Genomic DNA, 26,201 nt, shown 5'->3' with positions numbered 1-26,201 from the left:
TCGTTTGCCAAAGGTCGGAGAGAAAATGTTCCATCTTCGTAAATGAACAGAACGCCAGGGAACTTCCAGCGCGAGATCACCCGTGAGCGACTCCGGCCAACCCCGAACGGCTCTGGCTGCTCGATCACGCTCGTTTTGTGGCGTGGCCCACAACAACAACAACAACAACAATGCGCCTGTAGCGGGAAAAGGAAACGAAGTGGAAGATGGCGGTGGCCGGCGAAAGTTTGACAGTTTGCCGTTCCGGCGTGAAAGTGGTACTTTCGTGGTCGGGGTTTGGCCGCTCGGTTGTTTTCGCCCGCTCAGTCATTTCCCATTTAGTGGAGACTTTTTTTTTTCTTCCCTTTGCCCCTCCCACCCCATCTTTGTTCGGTGGTGACTCGAAATGTCGTTTATGGGTTTCGAAATTCGAAACGGATTTGCGAATGGAAATGGACAAATTGATTATTCATCGCCCCATCAACCAACGAATGCGACACATCTCGAAGGGGCGCGTGTCCAAAACTGTTCAATTCTACTTCCATCTCTCCCCATTTCCATCTCTCTCTTTCTCTCCCCGAGAAAGCCACGCGAATCGCGAAGTACGCCGTTCCGGAAGCGAAAGTGACAATTGATTGTCGAAGTCGGTTGTGGCTTCGCAGCGTTTTTGTGAGACTAAGGCGCAGCTTCAGAGGATCGTACGAGGGTGTTGGCGAAGCGATCGACATCTTGAACATTGAACCTGGCCTCTCCGCTCTGTTGAAGACGCTCCTCACGAGTTGGGTGCGATCTTGGCAATGATCATGACCGACCCTGGTGATCTCTGTTCGGTTGATCGCTTGAACTTCTTCCCCGATCCATGTTGGGCTCATCGAAGCTTCGGTGAAATTCGGGTCAATGGTGCCGATTTATTTCCCACGTAACGCTCGCAACACGTCCACGGAATGCGGGTTGCAATAAATGGGCGAGGATCGTGGAGCTTCGATATTACAATTATTTTTTCCTCAGTTGTAGTCACCTTTGAATACAATTTATCCTGCTGTTTTTCTCAGGGAAATGCAGCAATGGTTTTTCAATCGAAGATACAGAAAAAAATCACAAATGATGAAATTGTAGGAAGTGAAAATGAGCATTATAAATAATAGATGTCTCCATTCAAAACCCTCTTCCCTATTAATTCCATTGCAATCGTAAAAGTTATTCCCTTCCCCACTGCAAAGTCCTAATGTACGTTAACGACCAGTCCTTTGCTCGTTACGCTCGTAACACCAGGGAAACCTTTGTCGCATCGGAACGGACGCTGAAATGATGTCATTTGTTTCGCTACGACGTACTTTTATTGTTCTTCCGGTGAAAGTTACTGGTGCTGTTTTGTGCTGTGGTGACAAACCTCGGCTGACGCACCCGGTTGCAGCTTAAAACAATCCGATAAGTAAATTCCCGTAAGGAGGATATCCGCGTGCTGTAGTTCCTGTTCGGTAGACTTTCGAATTCGAATACAGGTGGTTGTGTTTTGTTTTTGCTGCTAGGGATTTTGCATTTAAGAGGAATTTTAGCTATGAATACACATATTTAGCAACACCACAATGTTGTTGGCAAATGGAATAAATCAAACTTACAAAAGCCTTTCTTTAATTTTTCAAATAAAAAAAATACTTCCAGATTCCATTTTAATTCAACATCATGTAAAGATGTTTATTAAGAATCTAACATGATAAACATAAAATGGTATTGATTAAAGTAATTCAAGCAATATCTTTCAAAAAACTTGGCTGACCATGTTCTAATAACGTTGTTACAGACTCTTTATGTAAAACTCATAAGAGCATATTTGCGTATTATCTATTCAAACATTTGCTTGGTTAAACTTTATAAATTTCTTGAAAGGGAGTTTTCTTCAATTCCATCCACATAATTTCTAAAGTACACTTTCTACAATTTTTTCACAACGAAAATTGGCGCTTTTCTTAAAAAATTTCTTTTGCTGCACCTTTTTCTCTCTCTCATAACGTTTTTTGAAAAGCTTTTCTATCGCTGCTCAGTCGCTAACAGATGCAAAGCCATGTTCTTTGAAGGTGGCAAATATTTTCTTGCAATTAACTATTTCTCTATTTAACCCACACGCTAATCAGGCACGCGATTCGCATTTTCTGCGTAAGTGCGTATCTCCTAACGATTGGTCCGTGATTTTTTATCTCTTTCCCATAACGGTGGCCCTGGATATCAGTACGCCCTTTTTACTCATTTGGTGCAGATTAAAATTATGACTTGATTATCGGAATATCGTTCACCGCAGAGCGAGAAATATAACGCACAATTTGTCGAATGATCGAAGCGAACAGATCGGAAACACCGAATGCACACGCGACCACGGACAGCCGATAGCAGGCCGCACCGCGCCAAACCCGTTTCGAAAGACGCGCGTCCGCGATAGGGAAGTTGACCCACATTTTCATGTGCGCACACTCGTCGATGCTCGTCTTCCCCGCCCGCAGGGGGAAATGCCTCCCTATCCTGCTCGTATGGCGAGATGCGGCGAGGTGCCTTTCGCAGGTGTCCGCGTTCACTCCCTGCGTCCACGCGGACCGTGACGCATATCCGTTACGAACAGGCAGCCGTGCGCGCCATTCGCAATACATCCGTGTCCGGCTTACGCTTGGGCAGCAAACCACGTCGCCAGCTGGGAGATGCCCGGGCCGTTCGCTGGGGCTTACATTTGGCACAATTTGGGGTCGCAACCGGATGACTCAGCTGGATCCTCCGATTGCCCTGCTGGAGGTGTGATTACTCAGGTTTATGCAATCCTTCTGGCTCGAGAGATGGTCCATCGACTTCTCCAGGGAAGTTCCGGATGAGTTCAGGACCCATTGCGGATGTCCGGTGGTGTGCAAATGTCACCGAACCGAAGCTCCAGACGGCAGAGAAAGAGCTCGCAAATGGCTGGACCACCACCGTGCATATATTTATTATTAATCATTCGATTGGAATGAGGAGAAAGTGCCGGCAGCGTCACCAGCGCGGATCGCGCCGGGATCGAGTCGCAAAAAGCTGTAGCCGATCGGGCGACGACCGTCCGGTTCGCGAACCTTAGACCGCACTTGCCACCATCGCTGGAGGAGGGAAACTTCATCACACATACACGGCGTACTTCTCCACGAACTCCTCCGCCGTGTGTCACAGGCGGTGACCGAGAAAGTGTCCGAGTGCGGACGGCGGGGACTCAGCGAACCGAACCGCACAGCGGAGTCGGATAAAGGCCACCGGCGTGTGTCGTCAGTGTGTCTCGCGTTATATAGCGTTGCCGGACGATTTTCGGTTTTAACCTACATTCAACGATCCGTGCGATCTCGTACGCGATCTCTCTGGACTCCAATGCCCGCTGAATGGATGACGATCATGCGGAAGTTGACACCGTCTGTTTGTTGTTATGACAGACGAGACAAGCAAAGGCTCGGACGAGCAGAATTTACTCACCTGTGCGTCTTGGATGCTGTAGATAAGTGTTTCGGTGTATCCTGACGGTCGGTTTATGAAGGATTATCTGCTTTGTATCTGGATAGGAGTTTAAAATCCTCTCGTTACGGTATTCTGCACTGCCCACAGAACACTAACTTCCCATGCGACCGATTTGTGTTCTGGATCGATTTTTTTTAGTTTTCTGGGGATCGGATAAAATCCTCCAACACAATGATAGCACGCCGTTGGGAAATGGACCGCTTGCACGTGAAATTTTGCGAATGACACAAACACAGCTCCTCTTCCTCAACCCAGATCCTTCACGTTCCTGGATGTGTACACCGTTTTCCTTACGGCTCACTGTTGCATTCGAATTTCGCTTCGGAACCTGCCGAAGGGCAGATCGCACAAAACCCTTCGCCCTTTCGAGGGAACACACAAGGAATTTCACCGAAGCTGGAATTTCTCCTGCGGCTTCCTGCGTCACCTGTAACACTTTTTGTTTTCGGGCCAAACAACTCGGACCACGACCTCAGCAGTGCCGCATCGCAGCTGCGATTCGGCGGGGGCAAACGGAAGGGAAATGAAAGGCCTACCCTCTGCCGCACCACACACTGCCCAATCACCCAAAAACACACACAAACGGACACACACACACACGATCACTTGTTTCGCCTTATTTCGAATGCGTGCACACCAAACAATAACGTTTCTCCTTTTTCGATCTTCCTACAAATGCACGACCGCACCGGACGGCGGATCATCAACGAATAAAACGATCCAGGCGCCGAAACTTTCTATTCCGCCTCAACTGCTGCTGCTGCCGCTGCTGATCCATTTCTCCTTCTGCTTTGTGGTGGCCGTACGTCGTTGGGGACGGAACTCACACGGCTCGGAGCGTGCTTTGAAGATCACCAAATCCGTGGCTCCAACATCCAGCGAAGAAGCGTATGAGATACTGGAAGATGAGAAAGCTTTAAGCTCAAGCTCCATTGCTAAGAAAGCGTCCGTTTATTTTCTTAAGAAAGTTTCCTTCGCGTGTAACGCTTGGTAACGCATGGTTGAAAAATGTTTCTATGGCAACACGTTTGGCGGTACGGACGATTGGGAGGGTTGTGGAATTTATGTTTCGATTTATCAGAATTCTACAATCATCTAACAATAGCATTTGAAACATATTCAAACCGAACGGAATAGATTGAATAGAAATATAAACAAATACTAGGTAGTAATGTGATATTTTATAACATCCGTTCCATGAAAAACATATACAAAATTTTCGAATACTTTTACACTACTATTTATTAACATTTTGTTTCCGTTTTCAATTTGACACAGTTGCAACGTTTTTGTCTCTTTTCTTCTCTTCGAATGCATCAAACATTTTGATCGACTTTCATACAAGTAATTTCGAAATTATAAACATTTTCTAACCGCTAGGGTTCTCTGCCCTTAATGAAATTGTTTTTTATCCTGTGTCATCGTGTGCTTTCCGTTTTTTTCTCGAATCCGATTGAATACAGTTTTGACGAGTAGAACAGATTTGACCTAATTTGTTTCCTTTTTACGTTCCAATGGTACAATAATAAGAGTGATCAAATATATATTTATTTTATATTTGTATATAACTATATACAAGAAATGTATCAAGAGACCTCAGTGGGCCATTCTTGTACGGTTACAACGTTTCTTTTTATTTGCACGCATTTGTATCTTGCGTACCTTTCTGTCGGAAACACAAACGCTCCCTCATATGCCCTGTATGTGTACGGAAAACAAAAAACCCCATTACGGGATTTGGTAGGATAAGACATAAATGTACATCCAGTATCGTTAAACCTGCCTGCAAGAAGTCCTAAGAACGACAAATATAAACAATTGTTCAATATATAAACGAACGCGTGTTGTACTACGGTTGCGTTACAATACCGCCTTTTAATATGTTTGCTTGTTTGTTTGGATGGATCGAATTTTCAAACGCATCGAGGTGATTGATTCGGAATAAGGTTTGCCTCCGAACGTGGCCGTGCACTAGGTGCCTTTATCTGGTGTTTAAAAATGTTGGCTTTTTCCCTTTTTATAGTAGTGTATATCAAACGAGAAATGATGCTCGCAAACGTAACTCGCCTGCCTCTAACTTTATAAGAGATATAGATTGGAAAAGAAAAAGATAGTTTACGATGATAAATATATATATTTATATATTTCGCTAATACTTGGCTGTTTCCGGTGATGATTGAGGGGGGAGGGTTTTAAAAATTAGTACGATCATTTGGGATACGACACGGGATGGGTCTGGGAGAAGACCCACCGTGCTCCATCTGAACGAAACTGCCTATGTACAAACGAACAACTACCAACTGCCGAGGTAAGGAAACTAACCTCTCCTCTAGCGCGGTATACGTAGCGTATCATTCGTGCAAAACGTGATTGCTGGTGCGTGTGCTGATCTGCTCTAAAAATAGGTGGTGTTGCACTTACAAAAAGTAACGATGAACTTCTATCACCTACATACAGAGTGGCATTAAGGTAAACTAGTGAAAAGACAAGGGGAAAGAAATAAATAATCTCAGAACTGGTGCGCGAGAGTGATCGCGCCACCCCATCACATCACTTCCCACCCAGCAGGGAAGTATCGCGCCTCTTCGCCCTTACCCTACAATATTTTGATTACGGTACATAGATGGATACTAATGACAGTAACTTAGGACACAAAACGAACTAATCTCTACACGCTAGTCTTATAAACAAGGTTTCGCTAAATCAGTATATTGCAAACATGCCCATCTTTTTGCTACTAATAAAATGAGAAAAACTGATTAAAGTTAAAGGGAAATATACTCTAACGGTTGTGTTGATTAGTCACGAAAGGTATGCTACCGTCGCAGAACAATAGCTATAGCTGCAGGTAAACCGGAGGTAGAACATAGACTAATAAGGGTTTTGTTTCTCTTGCTTGAAGATATGATTACCGATAGGAAGATCCACAGATTGATTGTGGGGCTCGGAACTTTCTAACTTAACATTGTTGTGGAATACGAAGCCGATTCCAAGCCGCGCGTACGGAAGACCTAGGTGCATGACGGACAATACAGATGATAATCGATACACGATAGTCACAATTACGGTGTTAGTAACAATAGTTTAGGAAGAAAAGGTGGAACAGACGGGATTTTGTTGTTTCTAAGAATATGTATGTGTGTGTGTGTTTCTGTGTGTATGTCTGTGTAGATCTCAGATTTTTTGGCATTAATTCTTCTGCACAGCTGCTGTTTGCTTCCTTTGACACTTTCGCCTTGTTTTAGTTCATAACAAAAATGTCTACAAATATCAGTAGTTTTTTTCTATTCCTCTAGCCGCTACAATGACTCTAAAGAAAGTGTAACTTAGATGATTCCCTCTACTTTCAAACTACTTCCTCCGTTGAATGCAACACTATGATTAATTACTTTAAAAATGGACGTCAAAAAGTTTACGAATTGATTCATTTGCATATGCCTGCACCTGTACACGTTCGTTTTCTCTCTCTCTCTATTTTCCTTCTTTTTTTGTTTCGCTGTTCCGTTTACTGTTGTACAATGATAGTAGCTTTACACGAAATCGGATTGATGTGTTGGAGACAAGAACCTGTAACTTACGTCCTTCTATTAATTGCTTTCTTCGGATGCAAACTTCCGACCGGATGGAGGAATCTGTGTGTTGATTCATTGAGCTACTTTGTATCAATCCTAATGATTTTTTTTTTCTACGTATGAACCAGTTTAAACTATAAGGCCTTCGTGCAAACGATTAGTCCGTCCCAGGAGAAGGGCGTTTCTTGCGGGTTAAAATATAGAACCACAACTTTACATCGTTTGTTGAGATGGACTGTCTGCTTTTCCTCGTTTATGTATAAAACTACTCTGCTGCTTCACTACACGACGATCGAAGTAGACGTGTTGCTAGGAGCTTGGCAAGATTAAAGTACACTATTTCTGGCTACAGTGACATTATTGTTTCCTCTTTAACATGCTATACAATTCAGTACCGTTAGCGTACTCCTTTTCTACACGGACAAACTATTTTAACGGTTTACCGCCAGAGACGAACAGGATATTGCTGTCGGCATTAAAACTGGGACATGTTTATGTGCATGTGTTTTTTTTTTCTAATCTCACTTTGATCTACAGCGCATTCCAATGATTTGACACATTCTTGTAGGTTCTGCAAAATTGTTTGGCGCATTGTTTTGGGACTCTACGTTAGTCGCAGAACCATTACACACGAGCTCTGTTGCTTACAACCACTTTTAACAAATATAAAGGTAGATAAGTAATCTTTCCACTGTACGATTCAGTTTGTTTTGCAATTGCCCGTTTTGTGTGTGTGTGTGTTTTTTTTCGTCGATCGTGTGAAGGACTTTTGTCAAAGTACCTTCTTCCAGAGCGATCGACAGTTGTGTCCGCTCTTATTCCACCAGATTCTACTTATCTATTTATTCATTTATTTATTATGGTTAACCCGTTTACGTTGGAGCTGCCGTTGGATGATGCACTGCTGGTTGCACAATTGCCACCGACGGTGCCACCGTTGTTGAGCGCGGTGGTTCCGTTCGTTGCAACCGTGCATCCGCCGTTGGTGGCGGCCGCGATGATGTTGCTCTGCTGCTTTAGCTTGTCGAACAACTGCAGCTTCGAGCGTACGTTTCCTTCACAGATGTTCAGGCGATGCGTACCATTGCCAGCCACCGATTGTTGCTTACGTTCCAGCTCGTAGCAGAACGCCTCGTACTCGAAGCGTTGCTTCAGTTCAGTCTGCGACATCTTGGCCGCACTGGCCGCCGCCGCCGCATTGGTGCTGGAGTGTCGGCGCGCCCCGTTGCCGATTGCCGTTCCATTTGGTGTCGCTGTGTTCGCTGGTGACGTTGTCGTCGTGGCATTGTGACAGGTGCCCATGCAGCCCCCACCCGTTGTTGTGCCCGGCCCTAGTCGCCCATGGTGGTGATGGTGATGGTGTGGTAAGTGTACCGCGCTGGCGGCCCCACAGTGCCCACCGGCGTTGGTAGAGGAACCCAGCTGCAGGGAATCAGGTACAGTGAATGGTTTGAACGTTTGACCCTTGCGCTCGAAGTACTCGACGATTTTGGCAATCTGCGCCGAGCGTGTGGTCGGAAGGGCCGTGTACGATCGGTCGTCCCACAGTAGCGAGTCCGACCCGGCCAGACTGCTGATGTCGTCCGAGCTGTCGGTGAAGATCGACGACGAGCGGTTCTTGCAGTAGAGCAGTTGGTTCGCGAACTGGTTCTTCTGGATCATGCTGCTGATTTCCGAATCCAGAGCAAGCCGATTTATCAAACCCATATCGATCGAACGTGCATCGATGTCCACGTTGCTGAGCAAGTTGTGCCTACTGTGCACCTGGTGCACATGGTGGAGATGGTGCAGGTGATGGTTATGATGGCTGAATCGCTTCCGTATCGAATCCGACAGCTCCAGATCATCCATGCTCCGTAACGAGCTGACCGTCGTTGAGCTATCGTCGAAGAACAATATGCTCGAGCTATCGTTTAACGTTTGGTTGGACATTAAACCACCACCCGGACAGAGTGTAATGCCATCGCCCGCTCCAGAACCATTAGACCCGGTTGCTCCTACTCCAAACATACACCGACACATTGGCAACCGATCAGTGGAATCGCAGTGCGCTATCCTCTCCAAGCAGCAGCAAGGGGAACTCTTGTACGTGCCAAAGTCTTCATTGAGACAGGAGAAAAATCCACTCTCCGTTGACCCCCGCCGAGTGAGAATGCGTGGTGTTTCCAGAACACCTTCTCCTCCATCGGGACAAGCATCTTTTGCGTTCGCATCGCTTACCATCGTTGTCCGGGAGGAGGATTTAAGCAACACTTCGTCATCAGGTCGGATCGGTTCACCATCACAGCTCGCCCCATCTTGACCCTCCTCGGTGCCACTGTCCCCGTTGTTATTGTTGTTGTTACTAAGATGGACCAGATTGTTGCCACTGCTACTGCTGCTGATAGTTTTCGGCCGTTTGGTGCTTCCCGCCGTTGGTAGTAAGGGTTCAGTCATTTCCAACTCCTCCTCCACCGGTTCCGTCGAGACGATGGATGGTATGGGGGGTTTAGGCGGTCCGGCTCCGTTCAGCAGTTTCTTAGCGGGCGCAGAATTGACGGTTGTCGTTGAGGTGATGGTGTTAGACGCTGTTGACGTGGGATTAGTGCCCCGCGTCGCGCCGGTACTCGATACTTCAGTCTCAATTTGACCACTCTTGTACAGTGGATGACTAGAGAGTTCGGTGAAGCTGGCCCGATACTTTCGCACGTTGCCAAGCGACACCTTCCGGTACTCGTTCGCCAGTCGGCCACCGATCGCATGGGTTCCCGCCTGCTCGTCGTCGTCCTCCTCACCGTACTCTTTCCGTGGCGAAGTGGGAGAGTTGGGTAAACTTTTCGGCTGACCCTCACCAGCGCCACTGCCCGAGCCGGAACTACCCGAACCACCCATCCCGGTACAGCTCCGCCCGTCGCGGGCATTCTGCACGATCTGATTCTGCACCGAGTTCCACGCCCGGAAGTAGGGGGCCGATATTTCGAAGCACGAGCTGAACAGATCGCCAGAACTGTACGTCGTGACGGCCGGGTTGGGACCAAGTATCTTCTTCACGCCCTTCAGCTGCGATAGGGCACTGAATGGGTTTGCCTTCGGTATGCCACCCTGATCCGTGTTCGCGCGCGGTTTGTACTGGGGATCCTTCAGCAGCATCGTTTCCGCCACCTTGCGCAGCGTTTGGTTAGAGTAGGTGGGCGACTCAGGGATGGCCGGTTCGGCCGGCCGTACGACTGAGTTGCCCCGCTGGTACATGTGATAGCGCGCCTTATCGCTGGGCGTTGTGTGCGGCGGAAACACGATCACGTTCTCCGACAGCGACCGTCGGTGGTGCAGAGGATTCTGAGAGTACTCTCCACTGCCGGACGGGGTCGTTGTTGTGCTGCTGTTGCTCGGGGAACTACTTTCGGTCACCGCCGGGACGGGTTCGGAGCTGCTGCTCGCGGAGGTGATGATGGTACTGGGCGTCGTAACACCGTTCAGACCGTTCGTTGAGGTGCTTCCGTTCGCCAGCGCATTTGGGGTTCCGTTGGCCACACTCAGCCTGTACAGATGCTGCTGCTGTTGCTGCAGATGATTGTAACTATCCTCACACACATCGGACAGTAGTGTGCACTTTTTGACACATTCCGTGAACGTCGGTCGACTCTTTGGATCATACTACAAGAAAAGAAATATGTATATTTATTAGGGAGATATTATTGGATGAAATTCTACTAAAACAACTACTTACAGTACAACAATAGAAGGCCAGTCTTAAAAACGCCGGTGGCGTATCGTTCGGACACACATCGGCAAACGCAATGTAGTCCAAACCAAACGTATCAGTTCTAGGCATAATGTCGGGATCTGCCTCGATCTACAATGGAGCAAACACGGTAATTATTTCAACCATTCATTTTGTTGTTTAGAAGAACATTGTTCTCTACTCACCCGTGCTATCAATTCACATAAGATAATTCCGTAGGAGAATACATCACTGGTTTGATCGTACCACTGTCCCTTCAGACACTCCGGGCTCATCCAGTACGGGGAGCCAACTGTGTCAAGGCGGGGTTTACCACTGGGAAAGCAAGACTTCCGTTAGCTGATTTGCACGTTTTGAAAGTGTCTCTCCAACTTACCATTTCCGAGGGATGTTGGCGGCCAACCCAAAGTCACCGACCACCGCATCGAACATACCGTCAGGAAGTCGCTTCACCAGCACGTTCTGCGGAAGGAAAAGTTTTGCATTAAAGTTTAAGAACTCGCTCGATGGAACCCACACCACTCTCGAGCCACCCGGTTAGGTCCACCTACTTTGCTGGTAAGATCGCGATGAAAGATACCGACGTCGTGCACGTACTGCATTCCTCGGGCAATCCCGAGCGCGATCCTTATCTTCCAAAGGGCCGGAAGGTACTCGGTGTTGCTCGCGATCAGCTGCTCCAGCGAACCGTCCTCGATGTACTCCGTGAGGGCGTGCAGTTGTCCTTCCTGAACGCAGACACCCATAAACCTGTCGGAGAGACGCAAAAAACAAAGTTTACGTAGGTTGCCTTTTAAGTTTCGGGATTTGAAAAAACTGGTGATGGAATCTACCAACTAACAATTTTATCGTAAAGTTTGACGTTTTTGAGGTTATACATACTTAGAACGTTTTGACATACGAGCGCTATTTGTGTTGTTAAAAAAATGTTAAAAGTGTCAATGTCCGCCAAATTGTGGAATTGGGTCGTGGACATTTTCGTGCGATTATTTTTTGCAACTTTCGACGTGAATTGACACAGCAGTAGTGCATGAATGAACTTAATTCAACTTTTGGTGATGAAGCTCCATCAATGATTAGTATTTATCGATGGTTTGGAAAATTAAATCGTGGTCGGAGTTCACTCCAAGATGAATTTCGTGAAGGTCTTCCAAAATCAGTTATCGTTCCGAAAACAATTGATGCTGTGTGTGAACGGATATTGCAAGATCGTCATGTGACTTTTTGTGAGATAGAGACAACCTTAGGTATTACTGGGACCAGCATATACTTAATATTGCATGAACATTTAACTGTCAAAAAAATTAGCTGGTATTGGATTCCACAAAATTTGTCAATCTCTCAAAAAAGAGGCGTGTCGATTGGTCGGAAGAAATGCTCGAAAAATACGATTGCGGTGCTTCCAAACCCGTCTTTAATATCGTGACAGGGTATGAGTCGTGGATTTACGCGAATGAGCCCTTAACTAAACTGCAATCGACTGTACGGGTGTTTCAAGATGAGGCGAATCCAACCAAAGTTGTTCACGCACGAAGCACTTCTAAGCAAATGGTCGCATGTTTTTTCGAAAAAAAAAACTGGATATATCGCAACCAAACCTCTAGAACAACGCAGAACAGTCTATTCTGAGTGGTACACAACAATTTGTTTGCCAGTTGCCTTCCAAGAAATCAGGAAATTCAACCGCCGTCGACGGATCACCCGTCACCACGACAATGCGAGCTCTCACACATAGGCTCAAACAACTGCATTTTTGTGTACTCAAAACATCGATTTGATGAGTCATCCGCCATATAGTCCTGGATCTAGCACCAAATGACTTCTTTTAATTCCCGTACGTAAAAAATAAACTGAGATTTCAACGTTTTTCAACACCTGAAGAAGCAAAGATCTCTCAAAAAAGACTCGTGTCGATTGAAACTTTAATTTTTTTAACAACACAAATAGCGTTCTTATGTCAAAACGTTCTGAGTACGAATAACCTCAAAAACGTCAAACTTTACGATAAAATTGTTAATTAACAGATTGCATCACCAGTTTTTTCAAATCCCGAAACCTAAAAGGCAACCCTCGTATTTATTGTTCTGTATCTGTATCACATTCTGGGGGGCATAAGTCTGACACTATATCCGATCGAAACCTCAAAGACCAGTAGCAATAGTTACTATTAAATAAATGTATTGAGCTGAGAAATGTTTGATTACATCTCTTGTGATGCAAACAATGCCGTAAGTACAAATGTCCACTTCCTCTTGCCCGTTTCATAAATTGTTTTTGGACCAGTCATAAATCTACCATGAAAGATTGTTTAGCTTTCATCGTTCAACCTGTCTCTTCTGAACATTTTTTTCCTACAAAACTCCACCGAAACGAATAGATTGGTTTAAAAAGTCCACGGTAGTTACACGCCACAATAATAATGAACGATGATGGACCTTAGAAAAAAATCTCTCCCTCGAGCCTTCGGGGCGTAAGGAAATTGGCCCAGTAATTTTTCGGAGCACATATAGACAACACTTTCCACCGCAGGCCGAAATTTTCGGCCCTCAGCATCCGTCGGTTTTGTGGACCATTGCGTAAGGCTAAAGTAACCGCCGGCCATTTGCCGCCATCATTAATCAAAGTGTCTTTAGCGGACGTGAAAAATAACTCGACGGCATTCGTTGGCGGAAAAGCGTGAAACTATAGCGGGTAGAGGAAATTCTTTGATTTGACATAATCCAACAAAGCGTTAACTCGCGTTGTTGGGTGATGTTTCTATCGGAACGCACGGGTATGTAACAACGCGTTGGCCATCGGCTTAGGATAGTTAGAAAAGGGGAAATTTCACGGGACTTTAACCTTGTGAAATTGTTTCCCCAGCATGATCGGCATTTAGCGTTGTTTTATTAAAACTTAATAATTCATGAAAATCCTTAGGGTTGAAACTGAAATACTCAACCATAAACCCGGCGGAACATCTTTCCCAAAAATCACGCTGTTTTTTTTCGCCAAACGACGTTCCCATTGTTTCTGTCCGGTTGTCCGTTTACCGGGCGCACGGTACTTCGGTGGCACCCGGCCGATTTGCGGCGATCGTGCTGGGAATTTCGAGAATTTGTGTTACTTAACGGATCACATCGTGGTATTTTACAAGACCATCACTCCGGGGAACGACCGGGCATTGGGGCGAAAAGTCATCCGAAGTTTCTGGTCCGGTCAACGAACGGCCTCATCTTCTCATCATCTGCTCGACAGCTGGTGTTTTCCTCTTGAATCGAAATTCCCATGATCCATCGCTATGAAAAGGGTGTTTTCGTGTTGCATCTCAACGGTTCCTCTCGACAGTCGACCCACTCCGTCACTGAAGTTCACAGTGACAGGGACACAACAATTCCATTCTGGTTGCTTCCGACTTTCGCTCGCGATCTTGTGAGTGGAAACCCCCCCCCCGCCGGTTGGAAACAATAGATCGTTCGGTGCACGAGTTTTTCGAGCGGAAGTTTAGTTTAGGCTTTCTCACGTCGTTGTATCCGGGCGGGATTATGCCCGGAAGTCACACCTCGAGATCTACGCCGAACGCTTCATTCGACCGGTAGAACCCTTTGCCATAGGGGGTTGTCCAAGGGCGCTCCCCGCGTTTTAATGCGTTACGCCGAAACGGTACTTCCGCATTTTCCCTGTGGCGTACAATCACGAGATGCTGCGAAGGTCGGGGCGAGTTTTGTTTATCCTCCGCTTCTAGTGGCACATTTAAAATATTTTAAAAACCAACGCGTTGTTAGGACCAACAGTCGTGTCGTCGCCCCACTCGAGCTTCTTGTTCATTCATACGGCGCTGGACGTTCGCTATCCGTCAACCGGACCTCGGCGCCAGTTCTTTCTGGAGGGAAATGAAAATAAATCATGATGAAAGGCAACAAGGCGACCCAGCGCGCACGTAACATAACGAGCGCTCCACACAAAAAAAAACAGTCACATCCCAAATATGGCACCCATCTGGGTCAAGGGAGCCTTCGCCTGATGGCGAGATGAATAATGCGGCACCAGCACCTCACCGCCGTCGATTGGACGGTTTTGGATCCCGCGAACCTTTAGATGAAACAGTTTTGGCAACGTGCTCCTAATTCGTCCACCCGGTACCGAAAGGCGAACGGCGACATGTGGACATTAAGCGTAAGCAAATTATGTTAAATTGAACTCAACGCAGCCGACATTGAGAGGCTTCCATTTTCTCACGCCGCTGTAACACGAGACAAATGCGAAGTAACTTCCTAAAAGGGCACGAACGGGTGGTGAGATTGATATGGTGAAAACGAGTTGGGGCTTGGTTGCATGTATTTGATACATTTATTTTCATAAACCATGGGAACAAAGTGTGTAAGGGTTGAAGATACCTGAACTCATTTCGATAGTCTTGATAGTAACATGAGCTGGAGCTTTACTTTAACTAGTGTGATGTTTTGTAAGTAAACGTTCAGGAACGTTTCCTACATCAACGTAAACAAAGAAATAAACTTCCATCATCTACGGACACGTTTCCTGCACGAACCGCCCAACTAACCCACTCCAAATTGATACCGAAGTAATGCGACGAGAGTCCTCGCGCACATCAATCCAACGTATCCACAACGTACCGAGGTCAGTAGCAGCTCCAAACACATCTCTAATTACCTTGTTTTTTCTACCAGTCCGACAGTTGCATCAGTCATCGAGAGAATACAAGTTTCCACACAAGTCGTCGACTGTTTGGCGAGATACCTCACGTCCGACCGGAGAGGTTGTTTCCGCCTTCCAAATCGCATCCAGCTCGGTGCCTCGTGCGGGTTGAACAAGCACCTCGATACCGAGGACCAGGTGGACCTCCTCTCCAACCAGATCACAGACGCTCAACACAGCTGTTCCACACGGCAAAGGCGCCCGCAGTGGGTGCCCGCAGTTGCGATCGCTTCCTGTCCGGTCGCACGGCCTGCGCATAGCGATTTTCCTTGCTCCGCTCCGGAAGGCCACGGTGTGCCACAGTGCGCCATATCGAGCGAGCAAACGGGTTTTATTTTCCGAGCTTCCGCGGAAGCGTGCCACGGTATCGGAGGATGGAAACTGTTTGCTTTACGGCCCACCCCTAAAGCGCTCGCACCGTTTTGGTCGATGATGGTCGTTGGTTGGTGAAAATATAGGCTTAGCACGATCGTTATCGAACAAATATGGACATTGGATATCACTTTGGGGAAGCCACTCGAACAACATGCAACAGCCGACAAGCCGAATTGAATCGTTTGAAATATGATAGCACATCGGTAGGCAAAATAGTTTGAGAGTTTATTGCATTACTACTTGTTTGTAAATACTGCTCTGTAACTGAACAAATATTGTGAGCCCCAAACCAGAAACGATCGCACGGGAAGGAAAAGGCTTGTTCGTGACTTCGTGACATGATGCAGTTCCACTCGCCAGGACCCATCTCCGCCGCTCCCATTCGCTTAGCGAAGTTGGTAGAAAAACAGGAAACTTGTACATTTTCATCCGTATTTTCCGAAATTAGAATTTCAGATGAGCTGTTCGCCCCTCGACTTGATCGTCCAGACCAGAGCCCACCCGAGGCTGATCGATGGCAAAGTTATTCAACCGCTACTTTTTTTCTCCCGCTTTTACCCGCCTGAAAAGCGTCCTCAAGTGTTCGAAATTGCCACTACACGGCGTGAAGCAACATCTTTACACCACTCCGTTCTGGAAGCAGCAGCCCCGTGCATTAGCATGTCTCTGAAGCTACCGACAAGTGTGTTTACGCGCTTTAAACTTCATTAACCTTCCACCACCCCGAAGAAGCCGAAGGTGCCGGGCTTGATCCTCTTGTCAAACGAAGTCTCCATCCAGAAGCCGCTTCCTTCTCTCGGCTCGGCCCCAGGTCGGAAATCTAGGTAATGCGGTAGAGATTATTAACACCATTCTCCAGCCTCTTCAGTAGTGTTTCGCGCCCACCAAAGCCACACACTACCGGAACATGGATGATTTGCGCTAATTTGGAGGAGCGCACGGAAAAAAAGCACTTGCGCTGCACTCGAGGGGGAGCTTTTTCTTTTTTGGGGAATTTTCGGGGGTTCTACCTCCAGCAGCCCAGAAGAGGAACCTCCCGAACACGCTTCGAGAGGCATGTAGTCCCGACGCGCGTTCTGTTACCTTAAGTGTGGGGTGCTTCAGCTTTACGAGCCGATTATGGGATTTGTGTTTTCCGTTTTGGCGCTTCCGTGTTCTAGAAATCGCATCGCATCGAGCGAAAAACGTGCTTCGGTGGGAAGCGCCGGCTCGAGATTGCGATAATTGGTGCAATCATGTCGGACAAGGGTGGAAGGAACGGTGTGGTTTCTTTGTTTACACCTTATTTTCGCGCCTAATTTCCGATAAGCATTGCTTGATCTAACGCTTCCGAAAAGGAAGACAACACTGACATTGGTAAACTCATTGTCGAACATGAGTAAAAGAAGGAACTGAAGTGAAGAACCCCCGTTGTAGAACAATTTAATTGCTTATATTTAAGAGATTTCGCAAAACTAGCTTCAATCCCGCATTGTTAAAAAACCAAACTACTAAATAAGCTATCCTCTACGTTCGAATGCAGTTAAGGTTTAGCACACAGCCCATCCTCGTGTGTCTTCCCACACACCGGCTTTAATTGCTTTCTTTTCCCACCATTTTCACACACTTGACCGCGATGATAACAAAAAAAAAAAAAAAACAAGCGGAAGATTTTCGGTCAGTTGTTTCGATTGGCCCACATTGCCCAGCGGGAGGGAGGCCAATGATACAGGGAATGGTGCAACAAGAAGCATGGATGAGGTAATTAGAGTGCAGTTTTTCTTTCGCTGCGGTCTGGTTTGCGGGTGGATGATGGGTTTGTCGAAATCAAGCTGGCCGCGGATCGAATTTTCTGTGGCTCGGAGGTGTTTTTCCCCACGAAGGAGCGCGCGTGTGGTTGAGCAGCAGAAGCTCGCACACAAATTGGGCTCGTTTCGTGGAGTGTCTGTCGGTGGTCCGGAGGGGGTTTTTCTTGCGATTCGACAGCCCGTTCGAACGTCCGGGATTTAACAAGTGGTAATGCGTGCGCATCGCGTGGAAATTAACGAGATGAAAATGACAAAATTGGGTCAGAAGAGCCGGGGAGGGGTCGGCGCGGCTGTGTAGTGGTAGGGCCATAGGCTAGGTTTGCCTTGGTCAACAAGAGTTAACCACAGCCGTGCAATATCTAGAAGCAGGAGGTTTGCAATGTGACCATTTACCACCACATTTTTACCGTTTCCTTTAGAGGCTGGAATTAAGATCAGTAAAATATGTGGACAATAATCGAACCAGGTTAGTAGGACTCGCGTAGGGAAGATAGCCCAGATTAAATTATTAGGCAAAAAAAGTATCACAGAGTTTATTTAAATTTTATTTGCATTTATCGAAGCGTTTGGAAGCGTTACATCGTAACGTGTTCTCGAGCAAGAAGCGTTATTAAGTGTAACCGAATGGTCAACTCATCGATTAATGTTGCTCGGGAAATCGAAAGCACCCATGCTATATTTATTGGTATTTTGCATGATGCCTCACGGCAACTATCCACTTTATTTTTCCAATCCACCCCGGCAGCAACAACAACATCCGAAGGAGGTTGTTTTTCCTGAAAATAGTAACCTCCCTCGAACCAAGTGCAGATCGATTCCTTCTTCCTCTCTGCCTTTCTTGCGGTTACGGGTGGCCGTTGGGGGCGGTCAACCGGTTTTTGCCTCCGTTTTTTCATCCCCCCGCAAGCAGGGCGATCCGAAACCCCATCCCCGGGAAACGTGTCCGATGAAGCGTCCATTTCTTGGCCGGTTACGACCGGTTGGGTTGCAGGTTGCAGTGCCGTTGACCGCCGGAGCCCTGGCCAAGTTATGCGATTTGCGACGGATTACATGCCGCCTCTTCCTTCTCTCTCTCTCTCTCTCTCTCAAACACACACACACACAGCAGTTTCGCGGTGCGGTAATCGTTCGCCCGAACGTCGGCACCGACATAATCGAAGGAAACAAGATAGGAGGTGTCAATTTGGGTGGCCACCTTCGAGATTCGATTGTTCGGGCTGGGGGACTGGGTTGCAATTACACACGTCCTAATCACTGCACTTTATGGCAATTGTTGGCCGTTGCAACAAAATTACGTCTGCCACACTCGTTCGTTCGTGTCCGTATGATCGATGTAACTGAAATATGGCTTGGGGAAAAACCGATCGTTTACGTGTTTCTTCCTTGTTGCAATTCGATGCCCCATAATGTTTTTGGTATGAGATGCAATTAGATAGAGATTAATTTATTGAACCTACATCGATGCTGCGACGTTGGGAAATATATTTAAAAGACACACGGAACATCATCCGTCGTATTTTCACGCTTTCCAACAAATTTGACCACTTTAGGTCGACAAGAGATCGTTATGTAAATCGGGGAAAATAATTCAATCCATTTATTTCCAGTCCATTCCATGGCTCAACCTCGGCTGTACGGTCATAATCTTGTTCATTGTTTCCCCTTAAACCCTTTTAATTCTCCTCCGTGAACTCTAAAGCCCTTCGAGCCTTCCACTCGAAATTTTCCGCCCCAAGGCATCATCTCGAGACGTTCTGCATGAACGAGTGCTCTCGAACGGCCCACGGTTACAGTCATCGAGGGAATTATACAAATGAAGCCTCATTTACTGCTCCATTTTCTTCCCGCAGCCGCTCGACCGTACGCAAATCGATCGCCCATGCGCAATCGTAAATCGATGTTCGAGAGTGTGAAGGAAAACGAGAAAGGAAAGACGAACATATTCTCAAAGAAAAATATTATTGAAAAAAAATCCCAACCCATTTGACTTATAAGTCGAAATTAAATTAAAGCACTTGACAATAAATTGAAAATAAAAAAGGACCGCTAATAAATGACTCTACAACACGTCTAAATTCACGGTGTAATAAATTAGAGAGTGGATCATTTTAATTGAAAAGAAAAGCATACCCCCCTCAACCTGTCAGGCCTTTCTTGATTTGTTTGAATAAAACAAAAACGATTAGGCGCTGGACAATTTAATCCGTTACACAATCGACCCGTTTACGTTCAAACGAACGTCTACGGGGGGAAAAAAAAGCAGGCCAACTCGTCGTCTGATTAAATACTTTAATCTCATTTGGCACGGCCCAAGGGAGGAAAGCCACCCTTTTCCACCGTTCCATCTTAGTTTTCTTCCGATCCAACCAACACCGGCACCAGTTCTTCGTGGAAATAATTTGTGGAAACCGGAGGCGCCAGTTATAAATATCACAATTACGTTGCCCGAAGGCCCTGCGAGTGATCAAAGTGTCACTTGTGTGTCGAGCGGCGGCCCGAGGAGAGAGTATTTACAGGTTCACCAAATTGAACACGTGAGCCCCGTTTATCAAGCATCAAGCATACGTTAATCTGCTCACACGAGGCAACAAACGAAATGGGAGGAAAATAAACGGCCAGCGCCGCAGCCTAATCAACGCAATCGGGCTTTCATTCGAAACTCTCCAAGCCTCTTGAAGCTGCTCGTGAAAGCGGAAGGAACCGTTATAAGGTTTCCGCGACCCGTTCCCCCAAGGAGAGGGACAGCCACCAAGAGCCGGGCGGACCTTCCTCCTTTGCGATCACCTTTTGATGCGAACAATAGCTCAATTTTCCCGGCCAGTTGATGCTGCGGTGCGCTCCTATCGTTCAACGACATCGACTTAACTTGACGATCCCGTTTGTTCGGTCCATCATATCGATTTTTTATCCTTTAATCCGGACCGTAGTTTTTTTACGACCATCAGTTGCGGCATATTTATGGCATCGAACCGCCAGGATCGGTCACTCGTTCGCGATCGTTCTCAATGGCGACGGGGCATGATGCTGCCCCTTTGCTGCATTGGCGATCGATGAGGACGCATCAGAAATGAAATGACAAACGCAATTGGTCCCCACAACGGTCGTAAATGGAGTGTTGGTAATTTGGTCGATTCTTCGCTTTTTACGATCCACAGCCGATACTTGGGGTCCGCGACAGCCGAGCGGTAGCGCCGGTTAGAAAATCGGCCCATGAGCGCCGAGGCTCAGCACCTCGACGGCAAGGGTTCGAATCCCAACCGAGACCGGACCCTCCCCTGTACGAGAGGACTGACTATCCACGTACAACAGGGAAACAAGTCTCGTAAGCCCTTAACGGGCAGGCATGACCAAGAGGTCGTTACGCCAAGAAGAAGAAGAAGAAGAAGCCGATACTTGCGGGTACATGCACCCCCTCCATAAGCCTTCGCCTGCCGTAAAAGGAACCAAGATTGATCCTGGCCCGGCGAAGGCGAAGCAAAAAATCGTATCGAAAGCGTATGGTGGAATTTAACGACGATCACTATAAACCGCTTAAGATGGCGCCTGACTACCCACGGTCTGGAAGAATTTCTCCCCATGTTTTTTCTTCTCCTCTTTGTACACTCAGTGCACGGCAGGGTCAATTAAGCGAATACGTTCTGTCCGGATCTTGTGCCCCTCGGTGACCTTTTTCTTGCAGCCCCCCCTTGGGAAGGCACGCGTATTGAGGTCGATCGTATGGTGCGAAGCACTTACTGGGGGCCCATATTGGGCCCGATCGCTTGAGGTTGCGGCCAGATTAACGGATTTGCGCACTCGACATCGGGCGACCGACACTTGCCGCGTCGAGAAGCGGTAATTTTACGCGAATTATGCTGCCCGATCGTTTGCTTTCTTCATTAGTCTCCTATTTTATCCAACTTGGATATTTTTAAACTTATTGCGAGTATGCGAGAGGGAATCGAAACGAGTGGAATAACAATTAAATGATTTGAATTTAACCAGATGGTGTATTAACGACATTGCAAATCTATTCACTTGTAATAAAAATCATTTCCTATTCATAGATCATCCCGCGATAGCTCTAAACTGCCTTAACAACACGTCCTAATTGTATGGAAATCGGTTCCGCAAACCCAATGCGAACGCATGCTGCATCGCAAATCGTGCCTGAAAAACACCTGATTGAGCGTAAAGCAGAAATAAAAGCAAGAGTAACACGCGGTGGCCAAACAACAGATCACCGATCAGTCAACTTTCCACGACAAATTTCACTTTCGACAACGAAATCGAGCCGAATTTCACTGCGACCATCTCGTCCATGCACGATCGAAACAAATGCGTTGCAATTTATGCTAAATCGATCAGTGGAACAGGCGTGAAGCAGAAGATGAAGGAAAAGGAAAGGAAGCATGTTGAAACGATGGTCGGTTTCGGAAAACATCGAAAAGTGAACTGCAGGGACGAGAGCATGGTGTGCGGCGCTCCCAATGTGTCAATCAGGAAGTGAATGGACGGACACACAGCGCGAATCAGAGCCAGTGGGATCCGTTTTGGTATCGCCGGAGCATCAGTGAACGATCGACTCGATCGGGCCAACAACTCGACCGCATCCACATGTCCAGTACCGGTTCCCGGCGAACACTATGCTTCCCGGGCGAACAATTTCTTTATGTCGATTTTCTTTCTCTTCGAGGCGACTTTTCTCCTTCTGTTTCGGTTTAGCGTTGCGTACCGAATCTGGTCGCGTTTTATGACCAAACGGCGGAGGCATTGACATGATGTGGCGAAAACAAAAATGCAATGCACCATCTGATAGGGAGGGTAATGATTCCCATGCTTTCCAAAAAACCCCCTCGCCCGGATGCAATCGATGTTGCGTAACGTTATGCTCCCGTAGGGTTTTGCTACCGTTGTTGGTTGTTTTTTTTTTTTTTGCTGCAGCGATATTTCCGGCTCCGTGCGAACTTAAACAAACACTAAATGAAAGGGAAATTGAAAGTGCTTTAATTGTTTATAGCTCCGAGAGAATCGTTCACATTAACTTTTGAAACTGATAAACAAGAGGGTTCGCTTTGGTCAACCTATGGAATCTCTGGGAAAGAGCATTTTGTTATATTTAAAAGCTTTTAAAACAGCATTTTTCACTTTGAGTAAAATTTTCAATAGCCACAACATTTGATAAATAAACGAGTAAAATCAACCTGGAACCAAACAAACCAAAACGAACACGCTGATAAACATCCGACCAAGATATATTTGACGCGTTCCTAAATTAGAACGCAGGTTAATCATCGCCATCGAAAATAAACCCTACCAGCCGCCCACCGATATTTTCGGAAAGCGAAAAATCGAAAGGAAATTAGGAAAAAAAAAACACAACAACCACAACTTTTGGTCCCGAAATAGCGAACATAAATCCGCTCGGACGAGTGACACAGGAAGCAAGTGTTCAGCTGGTTGGGTAAAAATAATAAAATAAAATCACAAACAAAAACTGTCCCAGCGGGTGGGGACGGCACATTTCGGGCAAACCCCCTTGAATCTGTTGATGATTCAATGTGATTTGTTTACACGGACGAAGTGAAACAAAAATACCAATAAAACCATACGGAATGTTCTTACGAAAATATTTTGTCATACTTTTGGGGTGGAGATTTAACGACAGCTTAATTGATACAAGCGTTTGCGTTTCGAAACAGTTGAGACGAGCGAACGTTCTATTTTTGCAAAAGCGTGTAACATCGGCAAATTGTGGGACGGCCAAACGCCATAACGCATTGAGTGACGAGTACGATGGGGCTATAATTCAAAAGCACCCAAGGTCGATAGGACCAAATGCGAGAACCTTCCGTTCCGTTATGTTTTGCTTTGAGAAGTAAAGGAAAAACACCTTTTTTTACGAAGGAAAAACAAATATTCTACATACGTAGTTGGAAATAGATTTCACGGTCAGGCAGCGTTATGCAACGTTAGAAAAACAACAGCTCCAGCCGGTTGATATTAGCAGGCGGACTCCCATAACCCCATCGAGTAAGAACGGGGAGTGAAATGATCTTTTGCGCCTCTTCAACGGTGGGTGAATGTGTGGGCGGAACCAAGAAAACCGAATGCCAGGGGCTGCGGTGCAGCGATGAAAAAGGGCCGTTGCATTCGCAACCGCAACCTTCAGCAAGTTCAAAGCCCCCACGCCGTGCCAATCGCAACCACCCGCTGACTCCCCCGGCCCGTTTCAAGTTGGTTCCCAGCAAACCAACGTGGCGTGGCCAACTCATCTGCCAAAAGCTGTACCACTCGAGCAACATAGGGTCCTCGCCCGACCGAGTATCTTCAAGGGTCCTCTCTCCCTTTTTTTCTCCGTTCTTGCAAAGGAGTTCGCTTTATCTAACATCGGCCAATTTATGCAAACCGACTTCTTCAGCAACTGTTGCTGCGGCAAGAGCGAAGCAACGAGAGCGCCAGTGAACATCAATACAAGGGGTATGCTAACGTCGGAGCATAAAAATAACATTAAAAAAACCAACCACAACGCATGCACGGTCCCCTGATTTAAAAACGTGATGATCATGAACGCACTGGCGCTATTTTTGCGATCGCGTTAATCACTTCTTTAGAGCTAGCACTACAGGGAAGAGGGACAAAAACAGTTGGATGTAATAACTTCAAACATTGTTTTAAAAGATTGAACAACGAGCAAGAGCTATTTATCCTAGCAGAGTGAAAAAGCAATTGATATTCTTTAATAAATTGACGTTAATAATATAACCAAATATATCAAATATACAATCAATTTACTCATTCACAAAAAAAAATCAATAATTAAACGACATCCAAAAACTATTTTCTAAGTATTTTTTTCTGAATTTTATGTGTAAAAAAGGCAAATGGAAAACCCAAAAAAAAATTGTTACAAGAGTAACAAACGAGTATACCAGACAAAACTGGCAAACAAAAACAGCACCGGAGTGTATAAATCTTGTTTCTTTTTGTGGGAGAGAAAAAAAAGTAAAAAACTTCCCCAACGGACAGAGACTTCACGAGTGTTCGGCAAACGATCGGTGAAAAATCACCCCATGAGAAAAACGACCCTTGCGGGAGGCGAGTGAGCAAGATAAAACAGATGAACACGGACGAGCAGAAGAGGAGGTATCACAACATCGCTTACTAACGACCTTGCCCCATGCACAAGAAAAACACCCCACACATACACACACATACACATAAATCCGTAAGATACGATCGCGGCCTGATGTTTGGGGAGCATCTGGGTGCTTGTGGGTATGGGAAATGGGGAAAAATTCGCGTCGAAACCAAACGGACGCCGCGGTGCGTTGGCCTGATGAGTGCGCGAGTGCTTTCACTCTCGGTTTAAATTTCGCCACCCCTCGCCCACCCGCCCCTCGCCCACGAACCGAAGCCCACGCGATGCAAACGATCGCTCATCGGGCGTCTCCATTTGCTCCGATTGTGTGTTTGGGTGTTTCTTTTCGGTTTTCGTCTTCGGGTGTTTGTGATTTCTCCCTCACGACCGCGACGACGAGCCCACGACTGTTTTGAGATAAACTTCAACACCTCTGCAACGTTTTTATTACAGTAAAGCACGACCGTGCACATAACGTTGTCTAGCGTTTGTAGCCAGTTTTACTGTTTACCGATTTCGGAATGATTGTAAACTACTCTTGTTTTTTTTCTCTGTTAGTTGAGTCTCTCTCGCTCGATATTTTATGTTTGCAAAAATATACTCCGACAAACAACAGGTTCAAGCCACTCTCCGACACAAAAAAAACAGCGTTTGACCATTCGCAAAACAGAAAACAAACATACCACATTCCAGGCCAACAACGTGTTGCCAGTATGTGTCTTTTGTTGTTTTTTTTCGGTCTTACTAACAACCCCGAGATCACGAATAGGCAAAAACCAGGCCTATACTACACGCCACCATAGTTTGCATATCATCACACACACACGCACGCACACGGGAGGGCAACAAAAGCAGCCTGAGATGTAGACAAACTCGGCGGCAGCAGCATAAACAGCAAACCGACAACAACACCACCAGGCAACATGACTATCCCGAAGGGGTGAAGAAGGTGGAGGGGAAGGAGAGGGCGAGCACACCAACAACCAACCATTCTCATTAAACATTAAGGATTGCAATTAAATAAATAAAACAAAGTTCAACGTGCTGCTTTTCTGCGTCAAGAAGGGCCGGGGTAGTATTCCATTCGTCGGATGGCTTATTGTGCTCCGCTTTACAGCCCACCACTTCCGGCCTGAAGTTGCGCCCGAAGTATGCATAAATTACCACGGAGCCCACGGAGCGGGTGGAGAAAAGCGAGCGCAAACCTAACCACCACAACACGGGGCACAAGAAATGAAGACAACACTGCCGGGCGTTCGCGTTGTGTCCGAAACGAGGCAGGAAAGTTGATAATTTTGTTCGTAATTTATCTCCGGTGCGAGGAAACAGATCCCGGCACGACGTACGAGTCGATTTTTATGTAAAGGGCGTTCATTTGGCGAATTAAATTGAAATTGGATAAATAAAACTCAAATTATTCGTTGAAACGCAAA

The 26,201-nt window shown here is 46.4% G+C and overlaps 1 protein-coding gene across 1 annotated transcript in view; it reads right to left on the bottom strand.

The window, feature by feature from the left end:
* Positions 1–4,721: 4,721 nt before the first annotated feature.
* The window catches only part of LOC131259161 (uncharacterized), a 58,339-nt gene continuing 36,859 nt past the window's right edge, over positions 4,722–26,201 (bottom strand). The window contains exons 3-7 of the mRNA XM_058260594.1: positions 11,340–11,538; positions 11,165–11,250; positions 10,974–11,103; positions 10,774–10,899; positions 4,722–10,700 (exon numbers count right to left, since the gene is read on the bottom strand). Coding sequence (XP_058116577.1) covers positions 7,914–10,700; positions 10,774–10,899; positions 10,974–11,103; positions 11,165–11,250; positions 11,340–11,538 — 3,328 coding nt within the window. The 3' untranslated portion in view covers positions 4,722–7,913. The remainder of the gene's footprint in view (positions 10,701–10,773; positions 10,900–10,973; positions 11,104–11,164; positions 11,251–11,339; positions 11,539–26,201) is intronic.

This window comes from Anopheles coustani, chromosome 3 (genome assembly GCF_943734705.1).
Source record: "Anopheles coustani chromosome 3, idAnoCousDA_361_x.2, whole genome shotgun sequence".
In the NCBI taxonomy this organism is placed as follows: Eukaryota; Metazoa; Arthropoda; class Insecta; order Diptera; family Culicidae; genus Anopheles; species Anopheles coustani.
Note: the sequence above shows the minus strand (reverse complement) of the source record. Positions and strands in the feature narration are given on the sequence as shown.